Genomic DNA, 23,348 nt, shown 5'->3' on the forward strand with positions numbered 1-23,348 from the left:
CCCCATCATCTTTTTACTTTTACCTTTTATGTCAGTAAAATTTAGTAGAAATGCAAATGACTTTGTATTGCTCTTGAAATGACTTTTAAGAGTGGGCTTTTATCTTATTTAAGTTTTTTTGAAGGAGATGGGTTTACGCATGTTTTTACTTTTTAAGAGTAGGCTTTTCAAGAAAATAAGGTATGCTTCTGATTTTCATGTCTGGAGTGATGCGTCAGAGAAGAGATGTAGCATGCTCCAGCGATAGAAGATCCATGTATCTGTGAGTGGAATTATTCCAGTAGCAGTAGGAGTTTAAAGCCAGAAGTGACTATGAGATTATAATCCTTGTAAGAATTCACGGAAATCCTCGAGAGGGCTTTGGAATTCCGCTGCCGGTGGAAAGAGGGTTGCTGGGACAAAGACCACCAGTAGGCATGTGGGTAATATGGTAATAACAACAAGCTACTACTGCTAACACCATTTACTGAGGGCCTACTTTACACCAGACCTGTGCGATGTGCCGTCCATCTTTCTGTCTTCAGTCCTGACTTCCCCGTTTGCCCCACAAGCCAAAGTAAATGTTCTAATAATTAAGTTACATTGTTTACTCCCTGCTCAAGACCCTTTGGGCTTAGCATCAGCAAGGCTGTGTGATCGCCTGTCCCACCTTTATCCTTGGCTAGTCTCTACTCTCTAGAAGTATTCTAGTCATCCTCAACTATTTACACAACTTGTAAGAAAACGCAAGTGTCTCTCTTTGTGCACTCCCTTCATCAATAGATCACAAATTTCCTTCCCATTTTTCTGCTGTATTTTGTCCACATTTCTACTATACCACTTCTCCTCCCACATGGCATTCATTTCTTTATGTATCTTTCCCTCTGATTGGATTTTGAAGCCCCTGTGGTAGAACTATGTCTTATTCATCTTAAAATTCACTTTGTCTTTTTGCTCATTTAATCCACAAATATTTATTTAGTACCTACTTGGTATCAGGGTCTGGGGAGTCAGTAATAATAAGATTCCTTCAGAGTTTCCCATCTAATAGAACCTGAGAACCAACTATCTACATTAAGCAGGTACTTAATAAATGTGTACTGAATAAATGAATAAGTGAATGGAACTTGCTCTGAGGAATGGGCATTCACAAGTTCTTCAAGCGCATTTACAGACACTGGTAGAATTATTATCTTCCCTCCTGACTGTAGTTTTACTTCAGTAGCATCATTTACTAACAAGGGTTAGCCAGCTTTGTCTGTAGGAGGTCAGACAGTAAATATTTTCAGCAGTATGGACTATATGCTCTTTGTTGCAACTGCTCAACTCAGGCTACTCAACCCTGCAATTATGGTATAAAAACAGCCATAGTCAACACTTAAATGACTTAGGGTGCCTGTGTGCCAATAAAACTTTATGTACAAATGATGAAATTTGAATTCTTATCATCTTCACAAGTCACAAAACGGCATTCTTCTTTTGATTTTTCTCAACCATTTTGTTTGTTTATTTATTTAGAGTGCATGAGAGCGGGGAAGGGACAGAGAGAGAAAGGAAGAGAGAATCCCAAGCAGGCTCCATGCTGTCAACGATGAGCCCAAGGCCAGGCTCAAACTCACCAATTGGGAAATCATGATGCGAGCCCAAATCAAGTGTCCCAGGCTTAACTGACTGAGCCACCCAGGCACCCCTTTTTTCCAACCATTTAAAAATGTAAGACCATGGGAATGCAAGCTGGTGCAGCCACTCTGGAAAACAGTATGGAGGGTCCTCAAAAAAACTAAAAGTAGAACTACACTAGGACCCAGCAATTGCACTACTAGGTATTCATTCAAGGGATACAGGTGTGCTGTTTCGAAGGGACACATGCACCCCCATGTTTATAGCAGCACTATCAACAATAGCCAAAGTATGGAAAGAGCTCAAATGTCCATCGATGGATGAATGGATAAAGGAGATGTGGTACACACACACACACACACACACACACACACACACACAATGGAGTATTACTCGGCAATCAAAAAGAATGAAATCTTGCCATTGCAACTACGTGGATGCAACTGGAGGGTATTTGTAAAATTAGTCAGAGAAAGACAAAAATCATATGACTTCACTCATCTGAGGACTTTAAGAGACAAAACAGATGAACATAAGGGAAGGGAAACAAAAATAATATAAAAACAGGGAGGGGGACAAAACAGAAGAGACTCTTAAATATGGAGAACAAACTGAAGGTTGGTTGCTGGAGGGGTTGTGGGAGGGGGGATGGGCTAAAAGGGTAAGCGGCATTAAGGAATCTACTCCTGAAATCATTGTTGCACTGTATGCTAATTTGGATGTAAATTTAAAAAAATAATAAAATAAATAAAATAACATGAAAAAAATAATAAAAATGTAAAACCATTCTTGGCTGTGGGCTATACAAAAACAGGCACAGACTTACTTTGGACCCCAGGCGGCAGTTTGCTAGAATACGTTTCAGAAAATCTCTAATTAAAAAAATATATCACACCCCCCCCCCCCATTCTTATGGATAACCATCTTTGCTGGAGGTTGAGTGGAAAATAAAACCCACACGAAGCATTCATTAATATACTGATTTATGTCACAGCAGCATCAATAGACCAGAAGCCTATTTATCCAGCGAATAAGAGACAGAGTTAGGTTGTACTGCCAAAATCACGCGATCCCGAGTGGGAAGAAATCAGCAGGTGGCAGGGTTCTGAAGCCACGGCACCTCCCTCACAGCTCAGCCTAGAGCATCCCTAACGGGCGACGCCACCCCGGGCCAGGCTTCCCGGGCGGGCTGCGGGACGGCGCAGACGCACTCGTTCCGCCTTCCCACCAATCTCGGCCCTCGACGCGTTCCGTTCGTGCGTGGAAGAGCCCGGCGGGAGGAGAGGCCGCTCCGTGGGCAGGGGCCGAGGCGCGCCCAGCGGCTGGACCGGGCGACGGCGCGCATGGCGGACTCGCAGCCGTTCTGCGTGGCGGAGGAGCGCAGCGGCCACTGCGCCGTGGTGGACGGAAACTTCCTCTACGTGTGGGGGGGCTACGTGGTAAGGGGAAGAGGCGGGACGGGGCGGACTCGCGCTGGGAGCCCGCCCGGCCTCTGGGCCCGAGCGGACGCCGAGCGCCCGCCCACACCGGCCCCGAGACGGGAGTCGGTCCGCGGCCCGGGCCGGCGCGTCCGGCGACCCCCTCGCCCGTCCGCCCGCCCCTCCGCCGTCGGCCGCTCTCCCAGCCGCGCCAGGGCTTGACGCCGCCCCGCCGTTGCTTCCACTTTGAAAGCCTTCAAACCCGCGTTCTGGGGCTCTTCCCACTGTCCGCTCCCCACCCTCTCCCCCGACCCCCCCCCCCCCCCCCCAGCTGTCCAGTAACCCCCCGGGCTGACCGCACTAAGTCTCTGCGCGATTAATTATCTTTAAATGCTTGCGCAGACTTAAAGGCACCACGAGGACGCCGCGCTGTATTGTTTTGTAAATATTTCCTTATTGCAAGGTTGCGATTCGGAGTATTGAAATCGCTGAAGCATTTGACTATTTCTAAGCGATTTTTAGTGGCATTCCTTTATCGGTGGGTAATTACGAAGTTTTTTTCGAGTCTCAGAATAGACTCGTATTAGCAACAATTTAGTAAAAATTGCTTAAATACGCTTATTACGATGGAGGTTTGAATGTGTGTATTTGTTTTGTTTCTATAATCATAAGATTATAGAAGCAAAGATTCTAAAGCCAGAAAACAGTTCAGGAGTATATGCCAACCCCATCAGTTTACAGTTTTTGGTTTTTTGTCTTTTTAAAGCGAGCCATCTGGAAGTTCTTTTGCAAGTAGAACCCACATTTTCTGACTGTCTCGATACGATTATATGACAGATGTAACATTACTGACTCACTCACTGAAATAAAGTACATACTATCTATGTTAAATGATTCTCAGATCCAAGTTGGTTTTTGTTGTTTTGTTTGTGTGTTTATTTTTAATTTGGTGCAGTATCAGGACGGGAAAATTAGAACTGACCTTTGAGTGCCTACTATACCTGGCATGTGCTAGGAACTTTCATATTCCTAATCTTATATAATCTTTATCGTGCCTTGTAAGGTAAGTAATAACCCCGTTAAAAGTAAGGATGATGAGTCAATGGGAATGAATGATGGCCATTTGACCTCAAGGGTAGGAGATTCCAACCTAGGTATATTGGATTTCCAAAGGCTATTTTTTCTGTGATAAACTAAGGTAAACTAGATGACTATGTTTTCTTCATGTCTAATCCTTACACCATTTGTTCTTTATGAAAAAGGAGCCTAGATCTATTGAAGGTTTTATGTAGAAGAAATATTTTGATTGTTTTTTTAGCTCTGCCACTTGAAGATGTAGAGGTGTCAAACTTCATCTGCTATATTGATTCTTAATATTGTAAAAGTTAAGTGAAAAGATCTAATTTAACATAGTAACTGCAATATCTCGTATCTGGTGACGGTATACGTTTCTTTTGGGCCTATAAATGAAATGTCTGAATATTTTTATCTCATTTTAATCTTGAAAATTATGTAATTAATTAGATTCCAGGTGTTCAGGTGGCAATCAGTGAATAGAATCACTTTGTTTTCTACTACTTACTGATTCAATGATACGATGCTGTTAAGAACCACTCTGAAAAGTGCCATGCAGATTTAGAAAGAGTTTGCTACAGGCATACCTTGGATATTGCAGGTTTGGTTCCAGACCACCACAATAAAGCAAGTCAAATGAATTTTTTGGTTTCCCAGTGTATATAAAAGTTATGTGTATGCTATATTGTGGTCTCTTATGTGTGCAATGGCATTATGTCTAAAAAATGTACATACCCTAATTTAAAAATACTTGATTGTGAAAAAGTGCTAATTATCATCTGAGCTTTCAGCAGGTCCTAATCTTTTTGCTGGTAGAGGGTCTTGCCTTGATGTTGATGGTTGCTGACTGATCAGGGTGGTGGTTGCTGAAGGTTGAGTGGCTGTGGCAATTTCTTAAAAAGAATATGATGAAGTTTGCAACATCAATTGACTCTTGCTTTCATTAATGATTTTTTTTATAGTATGTGATGCTGTTGGATAGCATTTTGGCCAGAGTAGAACTTCTTTCACAACTGGGGTCAATACTCAGACCCTCCTGCTGCCTTCCCAAGAATAGAAAATGTCATATTCTAAATCCTTTGTTGTCATTTCCACAATCTTCACAGAGGCCTCACCAGCAGTAGATTCCACCTCAAGAAACCACTTTCTTTGCTCATGCATAAGAAACAACTCTTCCATCTGCTCAAGTTTGATCATGAGACTGCAGCAATTCAGTCCCATCTTCAGTCTCAACTTCTAATTCTAGTTCTCTTGCTATTTCCACCACATCTGCAGTTACTGCCTCCAGTGAAGTCTTGATTGAATCTTCAATTTGTAAAAAACAAACAAACAAACAAAAAAACAAAACAACAACACAGTATCAAGGGGGACTTGGGTGGCTCTGTCGATTGGGCGTCCGACTTTGGGTCAGGTCATGATATGGCGGTTTGTGAGTTCGAGCCCCACGTTGAATTCTGTGCTGATCGCTCAGAGCCTGGAAACTGCTTTGGATTCTGTGTCTCCTCCTCTCTCTGTCCCTGCCATGTTCATGCTCTGTCTCTGTCTCTCAATAATAAAATAAACGTAAAACAACAACAACACAGTATCTGTGAAGCGCAGTAAAGCAAAGTGCAATAAAACAAGGTATGCCTGTACTTTTTAAATTCCAGGAATTATCAGCAGCTAACGAATGTCTAAGGCATGAGTGGAAGGAAAGAGAGTGGGAGGCAAAAAAGAAGACCTAGCATATCTCGAGGAAAAGTAGAATCCTTCCAACAAGTGTTTTATTGAGACCCTTCTGAAAAGAAGATAGCTGAGAGCCCTTGGAATCTGGAGGTAATCCAGTAGTCAGTAGTTAAGAATAATCCAATAATTTCAGATTGTATGTTCTAATCACAGTTTTCTTCCTTATTTTTTTTTCTTTTCTTTAAGTTTATTTTGAGAGAAAGAGAGTGAGCACAAGTGGGAAAGGGGCAGAGAGAGAGGGAGAGAGAAAATCCCAAGCAGGCTCCACACTGACAGCACAGAGTCCCATGTGGGGCTCAAACTTAGGAACCACGAGATCATGACCTGAGCCGAAGTCAGATGCTTAGCTGACTGAGCCACACAGGTGCCCCAGTTTTCTTCCTTATCACCAAAAACCAATATGTTAAAATTCATGAACATACATCCTAAAACCTGAATAGTCCACAGATAACCATCTAGATTAACTCATTATTATCCAACATATTCTATAGGACATTGCATCTGAAAACAATTCTACCTCTCTCTAGAGGTGAGAGTGGCGGTGCTGAAAAAAGTAAGTGGCAAATTTTAATTGGTGCCAGAATATTCTTTTTTTTAATGTTTATTTTAGAGAGAGAGCGAGCGAGCATGAGTGGGGGAAGGGCAGAAAGAGAGGGGACAGAGGATCCAAAGTGGGCTCTGTGTTGACAGCAGAGCCTGTTGTGGAACTCGAACCCACAAACCAAACTGTGAGATCATGACCTGAGCTGAAGACAGACGCTCAACCAACTGAGCCACCTAGGTGCCCCAATACCAGAATATTCTTTTGCCTCTTCTTCCATATTCTTTCTGTATTACTGAACTTCATGCAATCTTTAGTGCTGCTACTGGGAACATTGAAAAGTTATGAGCAGTTTCCCCAAATTTTGGAGGAAAAGCGCGGTGTTTTAGCATGTTTGTAGCTGGTATGCTTTCTTCTTAGGGCTTAATCATATGAACAGTTTTCTTTTCTTTTTTTTTTTTTTTTTAATTTTTTAAGTTTTATTTATTTTTGAGATAGAGAGAGACAGAGCATGAACGGGGGAGGGTAAGAGAGAGGGGGAGACACAGAATCTGAATGAGGCTCCAGGCTCTGAGCTGTCAGCACAGAGCCCGACGCGGGGCTCGAACTCACGGACCGTGAGATCATGACCTGAGCCGAAGTCGGCCGCTTAACCGACTGAGCCACCCAGGCGCCCCAACAGTTTTATTTTCATAACACAGTTATGTTAATACAGTTGATGTTGATACATTTTCCCCTAAATTTTCCTTATAGAAAATATCTGCACAAGTATGTTTAACTACATATTTCTGTTTTGGACATAGACTTACAGGGAAGAAGACTCAATTTAGAATATGTTTTCAAAGAAGCAAGGTGGGAGGTTTACAGTGCCAGATATTAAAACATACCACAATATTACAATACTTAAGTCAGTGCTCCTGATGCAACATGAGATAGCATGATGGAATGGAAATGAAGTTACATAAACAGCCAAGCAAACCAAACATTCAAAAGGTAGCATTTTAATTCTGGAAAAGCAATTACTCATTCAATAAATGGTCCAGGGATAGCTAGAGGAAAATGATAGTAGAGCCTTAGGATTGAAGAGTTAAATGTAGAAAAATTAAGCTATATCATGCCAGAAGAAAAACAGTGACTCTTTTAAAATTTTGAGTTGGGAAAATAAAAATGAATTGGGTAAAACTATGAAGGAAAAGATAGGTAGATAAAACCTTTTTAAAAATTTAAAAGTATGTTTTTTAAATACCATAAAGTGAGAAGGCAGATGAAAGACTGGGGGAAACATTTGCAACATCTAGGCAAAAATAAAGATTAATATCTGTAAAAGTAAAAGTATTTCCATAGAAAAATGAGCAATGAGTATGTACAAGAAATTTACAAAAGAAGAAATACAATATGAGTCGTAAGAAAAACCCAACTGAAAAAAACAATGAGGTTTTTCTTCTCCTATTTGCAAATATTAAAAAGAATTTTTGAAAAGAGCATGGGGAAATGAATTAGTCTGGTAATGGGAATACAAATCTGTGTAACCTTTTTAAGGAGAAATGTAGTGATGTGAATCAAAAGCCTTAAGTGCATATTCTCTTTAACCTATTAGTTTTGTTTTACATATATATGGTCACATAGGCCATCCATGTCACATGGAAGACATTTGTCCTTTTTAGATGCCCCAAATTTGGACCTCCTTCTTTTATTGTAATATCACCCACCAAATGAGTCTGTTTGGGGTATTTATTGTAGTTGTCTACCTTCTACCTAGCCCATAGAATGTAAATTCTATAAAGATTGAGATTTTGTTCCCTGTTGTATCCCCAGTATCTAGAAGGGACATAGCTTATGGTAAGTGACCAATAAAAAGAACCTGAGTGCCGTGTACTGTACTCACTTTTCCAGCCTCCCTTGCAGCTAGATTGTGGGCGGGTGGCTTGGACCCAGTTAGATGAATCTGTGCTAGATTTAGACTCACAGTAATACTAAGTAATACGTAGTAAGATGCAAAAATGAGGACCTGAAGAGGATTCTTACCCAGCAATAGAATCTGTAGGAAGAGCAAGGTTCCTGGCATAAAAGGTGGTGCTACAAGTTGTGGTGTCATTCTCCAGTGACAGCAGCAATTAGCTCACCAGACCTGTCCTATGACATGCTTTCAGAGCTTGTCCTAACTCGTGTGGATCAGAGGCTGGTTCTCCAGCTTCTTTGATGACTTTGTGAGTAACTAGTCATTTCTGAAAATTTTATTTTCTTAATTTTAAAGTTTGAAATGTATATACAGAAAGAAGGTGTAAAGTAAGTATCATTTAAAGGTAAACACCTTTAATTGCCAGTTTAAGAAATCAACTGGAACCAGTACCTTAGCAGCTTTCTGCTTGTCTTTCACTGATTACAGTGCTCCTTCCACCCCACAGGGTACCAGGATCTTGATTTCTTGTTAATCACTCTTTTCATTATGATCTTACCACACATGCATCTGTCTCCAAACAATATATTATTTGGTTTTGGAATCATAGCGTATGTTTTCTTTTGTGACTTAATTCTTTTAGTAATGCATGTTTTTTAGATTCACACATTGCTTTTATTCAGCTAGTGTGCCCTTCATGGCTGTACCTGTTTTTAGCTGATGTCCATTCTGATTTGTCAGTTTCTGTGCTATCTGGTTATTAAATATTTTGAAAATCATCCCTGGATTCATTCATTTGATATATGTCCTCTCTAATATTCTGTTGTGTGAATTTACTGCAATTTATTTATTCTGATGTTGAATGTTTGAATGGTTTTCTTTTCTTTTCTTTTTTTGGTATTGTTAAGCAATGCTACATGGAATATTCTTATAACACATCTCCTATTATACCTGCACAAGGGCATGCACTCTCTCTAGGGCATATACCAAGAGGTGGACTGCTCGGTCACTTGGTATACACATCTCCAAATTTACTTGGAAATGTCACTGCTCCCAAAATATTTGTATCGATTTACACTCCCACCAGCTTCCTCCTTGTTGCACATCCTTAATAACATTCAGTACTATCTGGCCTTATTTTCCCAATCCTGTGAATGTGACGTGATATTTCATTGTGGTTTTGTTTGCTTTTCCGTGATTACTAATGACGTTAAATGCCTTTTCATTTGAACAATTATGAACTATTTGTGTTTCTTCTTTGGTAAAAATGCTGGTTCATGTCTTTTGCTCATTTGTCTGTTTGATTATTTGTTTTTTTCTAACTGATTTATAGGAATTCTTTAAGTATATGGCTGTTTGAATTGAATATGTCTTCTCAGTTTATAGCTTGTCTTTGTGCTTTCTTGATGATTGTCTTTTGTTTAACAGCATTTCTTCATTTTAATGTAATTTCAGTCTTTTCCTTAAAGCTTTATGCTTTCTGCATCTTTAATCTTTCTCAATATGGAAATCATAAAATGTCCTATGTTATCTTCCAAACAACATTCAGTTTTGCCTTCCATGTTTAAATCTTTTGTTATCTGAATTTTTTGTTTGTTTAAATGGTTTAGAATAGGGATCCAGTTTCATTATTTTTTCAATATGGATAACCACTTGTCCTTGTGTCATGTATTAAATGGTCCCTTTCCCTGTGAACACGCAAACTCAGTCTGTCACACATGAAGGTTTCATGTGTGTATGATATGTTTCCAGGTCCTTTATTAGGTTCAGTTGGTCTGTTTATTTTGACAACCACACCCTGTAAATTGCAACTGCTTTAGTAGAAGTTTGAAAATGTTAACATATAAATTTAAATCCCCACTCTATCTTGTTCTTCAAGAATATTTTGTGTTTTTTTAGAGCCTTTTGTGCTTTTGTATAAATTTTCTTTACTATTTTTATTTTGTAGTAAAATATGTAAAACTTATAATTTGCCATTTTTGCCATAGTTTAGTGCACCATTCAGTGGCATTAATTACATCACAATGTTCTACGATGTTACCACTATCTGGTTCCCAAACTCTGTTTCTCCAAATGGAAACTCTATACCCATTATGCAATAACTCTCTCTTAGTTCTTTCCTCAGTCACTGGTAACTTCTAATCTTTTTATGCATTTGTCTTTTTACAGATATTCTAAGTAATTGGAATCATACAATGTTTGTCTTTTTGAGTCTGGTTTATTTTACTTACCACAATGTTTTCAAGGTTCATCTATGTCATAGTGTCAATCAGAACCTCATTCCTTTTTATGGCTGAACAAGATGACATTGTGTGTAAATACCATATTTTGCTTATCCATCATCTGTGATGGGGTACTGGGGTTGTTACCATCTTTTGTGTATTGTGAATAATACTGCTGTGAAATTGGCACAAATATCTGAGCCCCTATTACCAATTCTTTTGAGTATGTAGGAGTTGCAATGCTGGGTCATATGGTTATTCTACATTTAGCTTTTAGAACAACTGTGTAATTGTTCTTCCACGGTGCTTCCTCGTTTGTATAAACTTTAGAGTCAGATTGTCAAATAAAGTTTCTGTTGGGAATTTTTGTCACTGTATTCAAATCTTCAGATCTTTCGAGGGTGATAGACATGTTACGAAATTGAGTATTCTCCTCCAATTATATAGTATATCTATTTAGGAGGGCTTTTAAAAACGTCTTTTGATAAAATTTTACAGTGTCTTCATAGGAATCTTGTACATCTTTTGTTGTATTCTTAGTTTCTTTATATTTTTTAATTTCTATTGCTAATTTTTTACAAACTAAATTTCCTGATTGTTGCTGGTGTTCTGAAATACAGTTTTTGAATACTTTTGTTTCTTCCCTCCTACTTTTTATTTGTTTTCTTTTCTTTACTGCACTGGTGGACCCAAAGTACAATGTTAAATAGAAGCCTTTTTTTTGGTCTTGTTCCTAATCTTAGAAGGATAGTTTTCGACTATTAACCATTAAGTTTGATGTTTGCTTTGGTTTTTGTTTATTTGTTTGTAGATAACTTTTTTCAACTTGAGGAAGTTTTCTTCTATCTGATTTTCAGTGAATGGCTGTTGAACTTTGGAGAGTGATTTTTCTGCATCAGACTGAGACAATCATATTTTTTCTCCTTTAATCTCTTAATGGGATAATTTATACTATTATATAAATATTAACCAATGATGCATTTTCTAGGTTAAATGCAAGTTAGTATAATAGGTTATCTGTTTTATACATTACTGGATCCTGTTTGGTAATTCTTGGGAGGGGCATTTTTACATCTGTGTTTATAAATGGATTGGGTATTGTTCTTTCTTTTATATTCTGAAGTGGTTTTTGTAAGATTGAATTAATTGTTCTTTGAATGTTTGGAAGACCACATCTGTAAAGCCATCTGGACCTTTGTAGAGGAGGTTTTAAATCTCTGATTCAATCTTTTTAAAGCTATGGATTGTTAAGATTTTTCTTTTTTTCTGATGTCAAGTTTGGTAAGGTTCCCTCACCCCACCTCCAATCTCTATCCATTTCCTTTAGGTTTAAAAATTTCATGGCATAAACTAAAGTTGTTCATAATACCCTCTATTTAATCTCTGTAGTAGCTATAGGTATGTCCCTTTTTTCATCCCTAAATTTATTTAGTAGGTCCTTCCTTTCTTTCCTTTTTTGAATAATTTTGCCAGAGGTTTACCAGCCTTCTGAAACAACAGCTTTTGGTTTACTTAATCTTCTCTGTTGTATTTTTTTATTTCATTAATGTTTGCTTTTTATTGCCTCCTGCTTTTTTAAATGTTTATCTATCCTGAGAGAGAGAGGCAGAGAGAGAGAGAGAGAGAGAGAGAGAGAGAGAGAGAGACAGAATCCAAGCAGGTTCCACGCTGTCAGCGCAGAGCTGATGCGAGGCTCTATCCCACAAACACGTGAGATCATGACCTGAGCTGAAATCAAGAGTTGGTTGCTCAGCTGATGGAACCACCCAGGCGCCCCTTTCCTCCTACTTTCTATGGGTTTATTATGCTGTAATTTCTTGAACTTCTGAAGCTGGATGCTTAATTCATTTTTTTTTTTGAGACTTTTAAATTCTTTAAGTGTGTTAGACTATATATTTTCTTGTAAGTACCTCTTTAGCTCTCCTCCTCCTTTTGATAAGCAGTATGTTGTTATTTTACAGTCTTAATATTTTATACATTTCACTATCATTTCTTATTTGGCCCATAAGTTGTTTGGGAAAATATTTTAAATTTCTGTGCTATTTTTGTAATTAGGTTTCTGTTACTAATTTCTAAATTGTGTCATACAGTGTAATCTATGTCTGTCTATGTCTATCTGTTGCCAGTCCTTTCAAATATGTTGAGACTTGCTTTAAGGACTAGCATATGACCAGTTTTCATAAATATACCATTAGGTCTTAAAAATATATATATATTCTAATTATCAGGTAAAGTGTTTTATTTATGTCTATTTTATCAATCTGCTGATTGTGTTGTTCAAAGCTCCTTTATCTTTTTTATTATTTTATTTCCTGTTCCATCAGTTACTGTAACAGGTCTTTAAAACTCATACTCTGACTATAGATTTGTTAATTTCTCCCTGTGATCCTGTCAGTTTTTACTTTAATGTATTTTAGGCTGCCTCTTTATATGTATATGAACTTAGAATTATTATATCTTTCTGGATAATTGAACATTTTATTATTTTGTAGTGATCCTCTTTATCTGTAGTAATATTACTTTCCTTAAAATGTATTTTCTCAGTACATCTATACCAATTTTCTTTTGGTTAGTATTTGCATGGCATACCTTTTTCTATCTTCTCATGGAAACTTTGTATATATCTTTATATTTTAGATGTGTGTCTTACAACCTGAAAATAGCTGGATCTTGTTTTTGTCTAGTCTAACATTTTGTATATTTTATCTGAAGAGTTTAGCCTATTTTCACTTAATGTGATTCTGATATACTATTTTCATCAAATGTGTTTATGTGTTTTATTTTCCCCTCCTCTCTCTTTTCCTCCTGCTTCTTAACTTTTTCATTTTGAGGATCGTTTAAGGAGTTTTTCATTCTCTTTCCTTTTTTTTTTTTTTTTTTTTTTGGTCTTTGCTTGTGTAGAAATTATATGATTTATTTCTAACCATGTGGGAACTACTCTCTTTCAACATGAATACTTCACAAAGTTCAAAGTTAATAGTTTTCCTTCTTCCCAGAGAGTTCAGTTACTTAAGAAGGTTTTAAGTCCAGTCACCCTTTTCCCTAGGTAGTCCTTTCCTGTTTCCCTCTCCTTAAGCATAAAAAAAAGTTTAGCCCATTTTTGTGGGTTTAAATTTACCCATACATTTACTAGTACCTCATCATACTATTTCTTATGACATTTCAGATCTTTCATTGCATATCATTTTTCTTTTGCTTGAAATAGCTGTTAGAATTTCTTTTCTTGGGGTGCTTAGGTGGCACAGTCAGTTGAGTATCTGACTCTTGGTTTCAGGTCAGGTCATGATCTCATGGTTTGTGAGTTCGAGCCCCTTATTGGGCTCTGCACTGATGGTGTGGAGCCTGCTTGGGATTCTCTCTCCTTCTCTCTGAGCCTTCTTGTGCTCTCCCTCTCTCTCTTGCAAAATAAATAAACTTAAGAAAAATTTTTTAAATTTCTTTTATTTTTTTTTAAGTAGGCTCCACACCTACTGTGGGGCTTGAACTCACTGCTCTGGGATTAAGAGTCTGGTGCTCTGGGGGCGCCTGGGTGGCTCAGTCAGTTAAGCGGCTGACTTGGGCTCAGGTCATGATTTCGCCCATGAGTTCAAGCCCCGCGTCGGGCTCTGTGCTGACAGCTCAGAGCCTGGAGCCTGTTTCAGATTCTGTGTCTCCCTCTCTCTTACCCTCCCCTGTTCATGCTCTGTCTCTCTCTGTCTCAAAAATAAATAAACGTTAAAAAAAAAATTTTTTTTTAAAAAGTCTGGTGCTCTGGGCACCTGAGTGGCTCTGTCAGTTAAGCATCAGACTTGGCTTAGGTCGTGATCTTATGGTTTATTAGTTCGAGCCCTGTATCTGGCTCTACAGAGCCTGCTTGGGATTCTTTCTCTCTTCCAATCTCTCTGCCCCTCCCCTATTCTCTCTCTCTCTCTCTCAAGATAAATAAATAAACTAAAAAAAAAAAAAGTTGGATGCTCTACTGACTGAGCCAACCAGGTGCCCCTAGAATTTCTTTAAATGAGGGTCAGTTATTGGCCAGCTGTCTCAACTTATGTTTGTCTGAAAATTTCTTTATTTTACCTTGGTTCTTAAAATATATTTTCACTGGGTGTAGAATTCTAGGTTGACAGTTACTTTCATTAAACATATTGGCTAATACTTAGTCTTGGTTGTTAATGGGAATTCAGTCATTAGTTGCCATTTTGTTTGAAGGTGATTTGTTTTTTATCTGGCTCTTGTTAAGAAAATATGTTTTTCTTTGATATTCTGCAGTTTTACTGTTATGTATCATGGTATGGATTTCTATTTATCCTGCTTGCAACTTGTTAGGACTTCCTAGATCTCAAGGATTGATGATGTTCAACGATTTTGTAAAATTCCCAGCCTTTGTCTCTTCAAATATTGACTCTTATTCTATTACATGCTAATGAAATTCTGGTTAGACTTAGTTCTTCTCTCTCTTTTTCCATGTCTGTTTTTAAAAAAATATATTCCATCTCTCTGGGTCATATTTCTGGATAAATCAGTTAACAAATTCTCTTTTTTAGGGTCATCTTCACAGAGCAGTTTTAGTGAAAAGATGGGCTCAGAAGCCAGATTAATCTGTATTGGTGAGAGAATGTGAGGTGAAACAGGAGGGACATTCACTGTAGTTAACATGGAAGTTTTATTGTGGAGGGAGCCAAGAAATAGCAGATGGGGTTAAGGGAGAGTTTGTTTGTTTTTAAAGATGAGGGATGTCAAGGCATGTTTGGACATCAATAGGAATGATCTGGTAGAGAAGGAAGACTTAATGATGTAGAAAAGAGGGGATAATTTAGGAATGAAATCTCTGAGAAAATGAGAGGGAACTAAGTCCAAATTTTTCACTTCTGTGATTCATTTGTGTTTTTGCACCACTCCATTTAAAGATTAATGAAAGGGATATATTTTTAGGTTTACTTATTTTTTGAGAGAGAAAGAGTGTGAGCAAGGGAGGGGGAGAGAGAGGGGGAGAGAAAGATATTCCCAAACAGGTTCTGTACTGGCAGTGCAGGGCTCGACTCATGAACTATGAGAACATGCCCTAAACCGGAATCAAGAATCGGACATTTAACTAATTGAGCCACCCAGGTGCCCTCAAAGAGATTTTTTTTTTCAATCAGGCTAAGGTGAGTCTGTAGTCAGTTTAACAAGTATTATTCACTTATCCATTCACTCCTCAATCAACAATCATTACATTTGCCTTTTATGTGCGATGTACTGTGCTCCACTCTCAGAACAGAATTCTAACAAGATAAACATGACCCATGCGCTCACGCTCATGAAGCTTATAGATTAGTGGTAGTGGTGGGTGGGTGTGATACAAAGGACTTGGAAGTGAAGTACAGTACTGCAGGAGAGCAATTAATTGGGACCTTAATCCTGTAACCTTATTCTGGGAGATTAGAGAAGCAACATTTAAACTGATTTCCAAAGAATGAGCAGCTATCCAGGCAAATTCCGGAAGAGCATTCCAAGAAGAAAGATGAGCACAGATGAAGGCCCTGTTGAAGCAAGGAATTTGCAGAGATTTAGGAACTGAAAGAAGACTAGAGCATAGTGAGTAAAAGGAAAGATAACCTTTGGAGGGATAGCATGTGCCATATAATGCAGAATCATAGAAATTTTAGACAATCCTGCGAGCAATGGGAAAGCATTGAGGGACTTAAGGAGAATAGTGACAATCTATTTTCATACTGTTTCTGTTGTAAAGGTGTATACATGAGGCTACTGGACCCTGATGCCATTAAATCTTAGGATCATACAGTTACCACACTCCTTACAATTATTTGTTTACTTATCTATCTAATAGGGCTTCCACAGCCAGACATGAGTGAAAGTTTCCTTGGAATTAATACAATGGTTTTCTTCTTTGTGCATGTGAGTGTGTGTGTGCGTGTGTGTGTGTGTGTGTGTGTGTGTGTGTGTGTGTGTGAGGTAGGGGGAGGAAGGGGAGAGAGAGAAAGGTGGTGGCAGGGGTCAGATACTTGGTAGTCAAGATACTTTTTTTTTTTTTTTAATTTAACAAGCCAATGAGAAAACTAACCAACTCTTTTTAGCATGTTAATAATTTACTCATCATACAGTCTTAGAAATTCTTAAACTGCTATCTTTTAAACTAGTTATTTTTGAATTATTTTACAGACTAATAAGTTATGGTGGATTTATGTAAGAATTTGTTTTAATCCCTAAATTTTTACACTTAAAATAAGTAAGATTTCTCTATTCTTATTTCTCTTTTCATCACAAATGTCAGAATGTACTATTCTGTTGATGTTATCTGCTTCTTTAGAGATTATTTGGATTCTGAGTTGTCATTTTGACTAAATTTATCTTGCTCCTTAGATTCTATATTTAATGAACACCTAACACTATGCCTTGCACATAGTAGGCACTCAAAAAATATGCTCAGTAAATCAAAATATCTGATAGAGTCGTCTTAATTATAGGTTATAAAAATTCACTTCCTTATTTCCTTCCTTTCATCCAAAATATATTGCCCTCTTTTGATATCCCTTTTCTTCCTGACTTTGTAGTCTTCAGTATTCTGCTCTGAATGTTATTATTTTGCCATTTTCCCTTACTCCAAATCCCTTTTTAAGGTTTAATTGCCCTGAGTCTTTTTCTTGAGACTCATGTACTTGCTATTTTGTATTCTAAACCTTTCTTGTTTGCCCACTTTCTCTTAGAAAATGTCTTTTTTTCTCCTTTTTTTTTTTTTTTTTTGACCTATCTTAGTTTAAAGAAACCCTCTCGGAGCCTGTTTATGATTTTGTGTCTTGCAGCATTTTAATCACAGATTTCCCATCTTGAGGAACCATTTAATTGTTACTGTGTAATTGATAAACATAATTTTATGTATTCTGTTTTTAGTCAATTGAAGACAATGAAGTATATTTGCCTAATGATGAAATTTGGACCTATGATATTGATAGTGGGTTGTGGTAAGTAATTTTAAATTGCAGAATGTCCAATCTTAAAATCTGATTTAAATATTTTCATAGACTACAGGGAATTTAAGACCAAACTTAGAACATACTGCAACGTTTAGCATGACCCTTTCCTTTTCTTTGAATGCTTTATTCTCTCTGGCTCTTTCTTTCCCCCACTCCCTTCCTCTCTCTGCTCGTTCTTCATTGTTTACCATTCCTCTCAAGGTTCAGGCAACCCCAGAAGACTTTGCTTTGTTGTACCAGTTAATTCCCAATTCTAGTGCAACCTGAAGATTTTGCGATTTTTTTCCCCAGTAGGTTGAAAAATCTTTACCATGGATTAGAGTTTTTACCGTATTGGCTACCATTGCATTTCAATTACAGTTGTCAATGGCAATTTTCACTGAAAGAGTACTCATGGAGTTCAAAGGGAATTTTAATTTGCCTTTCTAGAAAGTCATGGAATTCCATGTTATTCTTGCTGCAGGACCATGCACCTCATGGAAGGAGAACTCCCTACCTCCATGTCAGGAAGTTGTGGTGTTTGCATTAATGGAAAGCTGTACGTTTTTGGAGGATATGATGACAAAGGATACAGCAATCGAGTAATATTTTCTTTCAATTCAGGAGTGCAGCAAAATGTAATATTCAGTGTATCACTTAATCTCGCGTACAAATATTTAAAGGAGAAGATATATGTAGAAAATCTTAAGCTTACAAGGTTTTAAAAATAGAGTGAAAATGCAGCCATTGTGTTCGTCTCTTCCATGTCTTTCTGCTTCAGAGTTCGCTCCCTGCTTAGTTGGTGTCTATAGGGCAGAGCATGATGAGAAAAGATCCATTTCAGTATGTTTTATATGTCATTTTTACTTCTAAAACACAGCTTTCTTTTTTTATTTACAATGAAAAATTTTACCTTGCAAAAAGAAAAAAAAAAGTTATATTATTAAGTTTTGGATCACATATCCCTCAGACACAGACTTGATTTTTAAATGCCCTGTCTGCTAATGGTGTTCTTCTCTTTTAAAAGCTTTATTTTGTTAATTTGCGAACAAGAGATGGAACCTACGTTTGGGAAAAAATCACCAATTTTGAAGGACAACCACCCACACCACGTGATAAACTTTCTTGCTGGGTATATAAAGACAGGTAATACGGCAGAATCATCTCATTAAGTACACTTTAGCAAGGGTGGTGGCTGAAATAGAGAAAACTTGAAAGTCTGAATTTTTTCAAGATGTAATTATAAACTTGTTTTGACTCTGTTGGTAATGGCAGTTCTGCATCCTGGGTAAGAGCCATGTCGTAAAAATAAGCATTGTGGATGCAACTATTTTTTGTAATAAATTTATTATTTAATTAAAATTTCTAAATAGTTAACACATTCACATGGTTCAAAACTCAAGACCATATTAAAAAGTCTACAGTGAAAGGTCTGGCTCCCACCCCTGTCCCTATCCACTCTGTTCCCCCCCCACCATGCACAAATAGCTGCTTCAATTAATATCTTTTGTATTCTTACATCAATGGTTCTCAACCTTGTCTGCAATTGTAATCACCTGGGGATTTTTTTTTTTAATTTCAAAGCCCAGGTGATACTTTACACTAATTAAATGATCATCTCTAGGGTTATGATGTTTTGAAACTCCTCAGGTGATTCCAAGATGCAGACAGGTTTGGAAGCCACTGCCATCAGTGTTACTTTATGCAAATAGAAGCAAATACGTAGGAGTGTGTGCACATATTCCTTTTTTCTCTCTCTTCCTTACACAAATAGCAGTGTATTCTGTGCACTCTTGTGCACCCTGCTGCTTCCATTAGTTAGCAGTGTACCATGGAGATATTTCATCTTTCTGAATCCCTAGTTAGAAAGCTGATTTTCTTCCTCCCTCCCTTTTTTCTTCCTTCCTTCCTTTTTTTCTTTCTTAGCTGCATAGCATTCCCCTTTGAGGACATACCATGGTTTATATAACCTTTCCCCTGAAAATGAAATAACACTTAGATTATTTCTGTTCCTTTGCTGTTACAAACTATGCTTTAATGAATTTAAATGAAATTTATCCATTGGATAAAATTAGATTGCCTTTATAATTCTGACAAATGTTTAGTTTGCCAAAGCTGTTTTAACAAAGTACCATAAACTAAGGGGCTTAAACAACAGAAATGTGCTTTCTCATGTTTCTAGAAACTGGAAGTACGAGATCAAAGGGTCAGCACGATTGGTTCCTTCTCTAGGTTTTGAGAAAAAATTTATTCCATGCCTCTCCCCTAACTTACGGTGATTTGCTGGCAAACTTAAAAAAAATTTTTTTTAATGTTTTATTTATTTTTGAGTGACAGAGATGCAGTGTGAGCAGGGGAGGGGCAGAGAAAGAGGGAGACATAGAATCCATGAAGCAGATTCCAGGTTCTGAGCTGTCAGCCCAGAGCCGATGCAAGCCTTGAAACTGTGAACCACAAGATCATGACCTGAGCTGAAGTTGGAGGCTTAACCAACTGAGCCACCCAGGTGCCCCATCTTTGATGTTCTTGGGCATGTAGAGACATCACTCTGATCTCTGCTTTCATGTTCACATAGGATTCTATCTATTCTTATCTGTCTCCAGATTTTCCCTTTATATAGACACCAGTCATGCTGGGTAGGGTCTTCCCTAATGACCTCATTTTAACTTGATTGCCTCTGTAAAGAACCTATCTCCAAATAAGGTCATATTCTGAGATACAGGGGCAGGGGGCAGGCATTAGGACTTGAACATGAATTTTGGAAGAACACAATGAAACACATAGCAATAGATTTTGCCAATTTTTCCTCCATATAAGTGGGGCCATTTTGCATTCTCAACAATGGAATGCTTATTTCTCCGTAGTCTTGCCAAGAGTTTGTTGGCAAACTCAGATTGTTTGTTTGTTTGCCATACTGATAGATGAGAAATGTCTCAGTCTTATTTTCATTTTCACTGAAACAATTTTTGTGAGTTTGAATGTATTTTCATATATTTAAGGGAAATTTTTATTTCTTTTTCTTTGAACTATTTGTGTCCTTTGCTAATTATTTTCTATTTGAGTTTTGCTTTTATAAACTCAGTTTCTAGGAGTTATTTATGTATTAAGGAAATTAGTGTTTGACTATGATATGATATGGTATGAATATATTTTTTCCAATTTGTCATTTGTCTTTTGAGTTTGCTTATTACTATGTGTTCTACATGCATTAAGGAGATTTTTAAAACTTATTTAGATAAATTTATCAATAATTTCTTTTTTTACCAATAATTTCTTTTGGGGAGCCTGGGTGGCACAGTCGGTTAAGCGTCCGACTTCAGCCAGGTCACGATCTCGCAGTCCGGGAGTTCGAGCCCCGCGTCAGGCTCTGGGCTGATGGCTCAGAGCCTGGAGCCTGTTTCCGATTCTGTGTCTCCCTCTCTCTCTGCCCCTCCCCTGTTCATGCTCTGTCTCTCTCTGTCCCAAAAATAAATAAACGTTGAAAAAAAAATTAAAAAAAAATTTCTTTTATGGCTTGTTGATCTTGAATCTTGATTGCAAAGTTATACATTAATTCACCAATGTATTTTTCTCTAGTACTTTTGTCATTTTATTTTTTACATTTGAATTGTTGATTCATTTGGGGCTTATTCTGAGAATGATATGAGATATGGATCCAGGTTTATCTTTTTCTGAATGGCTACCTGTCTGTAACTCAGTTATTTCAGATGCTACCTTTATCACGTATTTACCTAATTTTCATTGGTATTTGGACCTGAGTTTTCTATTCTGTTCCATTGATGTGTTAATGTATAAATACTTCACTAGTTTAGATATTGAAGCTCTACAGAGCATTCTTATAGGACTATTATAAATCATAAGTGTATACCTTAAGTAGTTATCACAAAATGGCATACTTATGTAACCACCACTCAAGTAAAGAAAGAACATCATCAACAGTGTAGAATCCTTCATTATGTCCACTCCTAATGAGTATGCTCAGCCCCCTTCCTAAAGGAAACCGTTGTCCTGACTTCTGGTATCCTATATTAGTTATTGTTTTTTATATTTTATATATTTTTGTTTTTTTATGTTGTATATGGCATCCTATAGAATTTATACTTTAACCAAAATTATATTTTTGAGATTCATTCATGATGTTGTATGTACCTATGGTTTGTTTTCTTTCCTGTATGTTATTATATTAAATGAAATACTGCAATGTATTTATTCATTCTGTTGTTGATAGACATTTGGGTCATTTCTATTTTTTGACTCTTCGGAATAATATAGCTATGAGCATTCTTCTATGTATTTTGATACATAAGCGTTAACATTTCTGTTGGGCATGTATCTCTTTATTCTCTCAATGGTATAATGTGATTTCAATATAGTCTAATTTATCATTTTTTCCCTCATGGTTAGTGCTTTTGTGTCCTAGACTTAATTGATCCTAACCTTACAAAGTATGTTTTTGGTCCTTTGAAGTTTTTCTTGTTCACATATACAAGGAACTGGTAACAGTGGTTGCCCCAGGCAGGGAAATTGAGTGACTGAGAGTAGGAGAGGGACTTACTTTTTACTACACCTTTTTAAAAAGTCATGATAAAATACATGTAACATAAAATTTGCCATTTTAACCATATGTAAGCGTCCAGTGCAGTGGACAAGTACATTCACAGGATTGTACAACCATCGCCAGTACATAAAACCTTGGATTGCCAGTAATGTGTTCTGCAACACAAGCACACGTTTCTAATAATTAAAAAAAAATTTTTTTTAATGTTCATTGATTTTTGAGAGAGAGAGAAAGAGAGAGCGAGAGAGAGAGAGAGAGAGAGAGAGAGCACGTTGGGGAGGGGCAGAGAGAGAGGGAGACACAGAATCTGAAGCAGGCTCCAGGCTCTGAGCTGCCAGCACAGAGCCCAATGCAAGGCTCGAATTCACGAACTGCGAAATCATGACCTGAGCCAAAGTCGGATGCTTGACTGACTGAGCCACCCAGGTGCCCCTCTAATAAATTTTAACTTGATAAACAAGCAGTGTCTTGCAATATGAGTAGTACATGATGCTGATTGTCCCATGATCACAACTAAGCCAATGGTTCTTGAAATTTGCTTTGATATACAAGTGCTTTGGATTACAAGCATGTTTCTGGAATGAATTATGCTGTCAAACCAAGGTTTTCTGTATTTAGTTAAAAAATTTATCATCACTCCAAACAGAGACTCTGTAGACATTAAGCAATACCTCCCCGTTCCCTCTTCGCCCCAACTTCTGGTAACCTCTAATCTACTTTCTACCTGCATGAATTTGCCTGTTACAGATATTTCACGGAAGTAGAATCATTCAATGTTTGTTTTTTAGTGTCTGGCTTATTTCACTTAAAATGTTTTCAAAGTTCACCTATGTTGTGTGTATCGGGGCTTCTTCCTTTTTAAGGCTGAATAACATTCCATTGTATGCCCTGTTACATATTTGTTTATCTGTTCATCTGTTGATGAACATTTGTTTCCACCTTTTGGTTATTGTGAATAATGCTGCTGTGAACATTGGCTTACAAGTATTGTTTGAGTCCCTGTTTTCAATTCTAACAGAATTTTCAGGTCATATGGTAATTCTATGTTTAATTTTTTGAGGAAGCACCAAATTGTTTTTTACAGTGACTATGCCATTTTATATTCCCACTGGCATTGTACATGGGTTCTAACTTCTCCATATCCTTGCCAACACTTGCCATTTCTTCCTTTATTTCTTTTTTCTTTTTCTTCTTCTTTTTAAAAAATAATAGGCAGGAGTATCTGGGTGTCTCAGTTGGTTAAGCATCTGTCTTCAGCTCAGGTCATGATATCACGGTTTGTGGGTTTCAGCCCCACATCGGGCTCTTTGCTGACAGCTCAGAGCCTGGAGCCTGCTTTAGATTCTGTGTCTCCTTCTCTCGCTGCCCCTTCCCTGCTC

The 23,348-nt window shown here is 37.5% G+C and overlaps 1 protein-coding gene across 1 annotated transcript in view; it reads left to right on the plus strand.

The window, feature by feature from the left end:
* The first annotated feature begins 2,832 nt into the window (after positions 1-2,832).
* KLHDC1 (kelch domain containing 1) overlaps positions 2,833-23,348 on the plus strand; it is a 60,788-nt gene continuing 40,272 nt past the window's right edge. Inside the window, exons 1-4 of the mRNA XM_043556088.1 lie at positions 2,833-3,038; positions 17,350-17,420; positions 17,896-18,013; positions 18,439-18,557. Of these exons, the coding sequence (XP_043412023.1) occupies positions 2,943-3,038; positions 17,350-17,420; positions 17,896-18,013; positions 18,439-18,557 (404 nt within the window). The 5' untranslated portion in view covers positions 2,833-2,942. The remainder of the gene's footprint in view (positions 3,039-17,349; positions 17,421-17,895; positions 18,014-18,438; positions 18,558-23,348) is intronic.

The sequence above is a fragment of the Prionailurus bengalensis genome, chromosome B3 (genome assembly GCF_016509475.1).
Source record: "Prionailurus bengalensis isolate Pbe53 chromosome B3, Fcat_Pben_1.1_paternal_pri, whole genome shotgun sequence".
NCBI classification, from domain to species: Eukaryota; Metazoa; Chordata; class Mammalia; order Carnivora; family Felidae; genus Prionailurus; species Prionailurus bengalensis.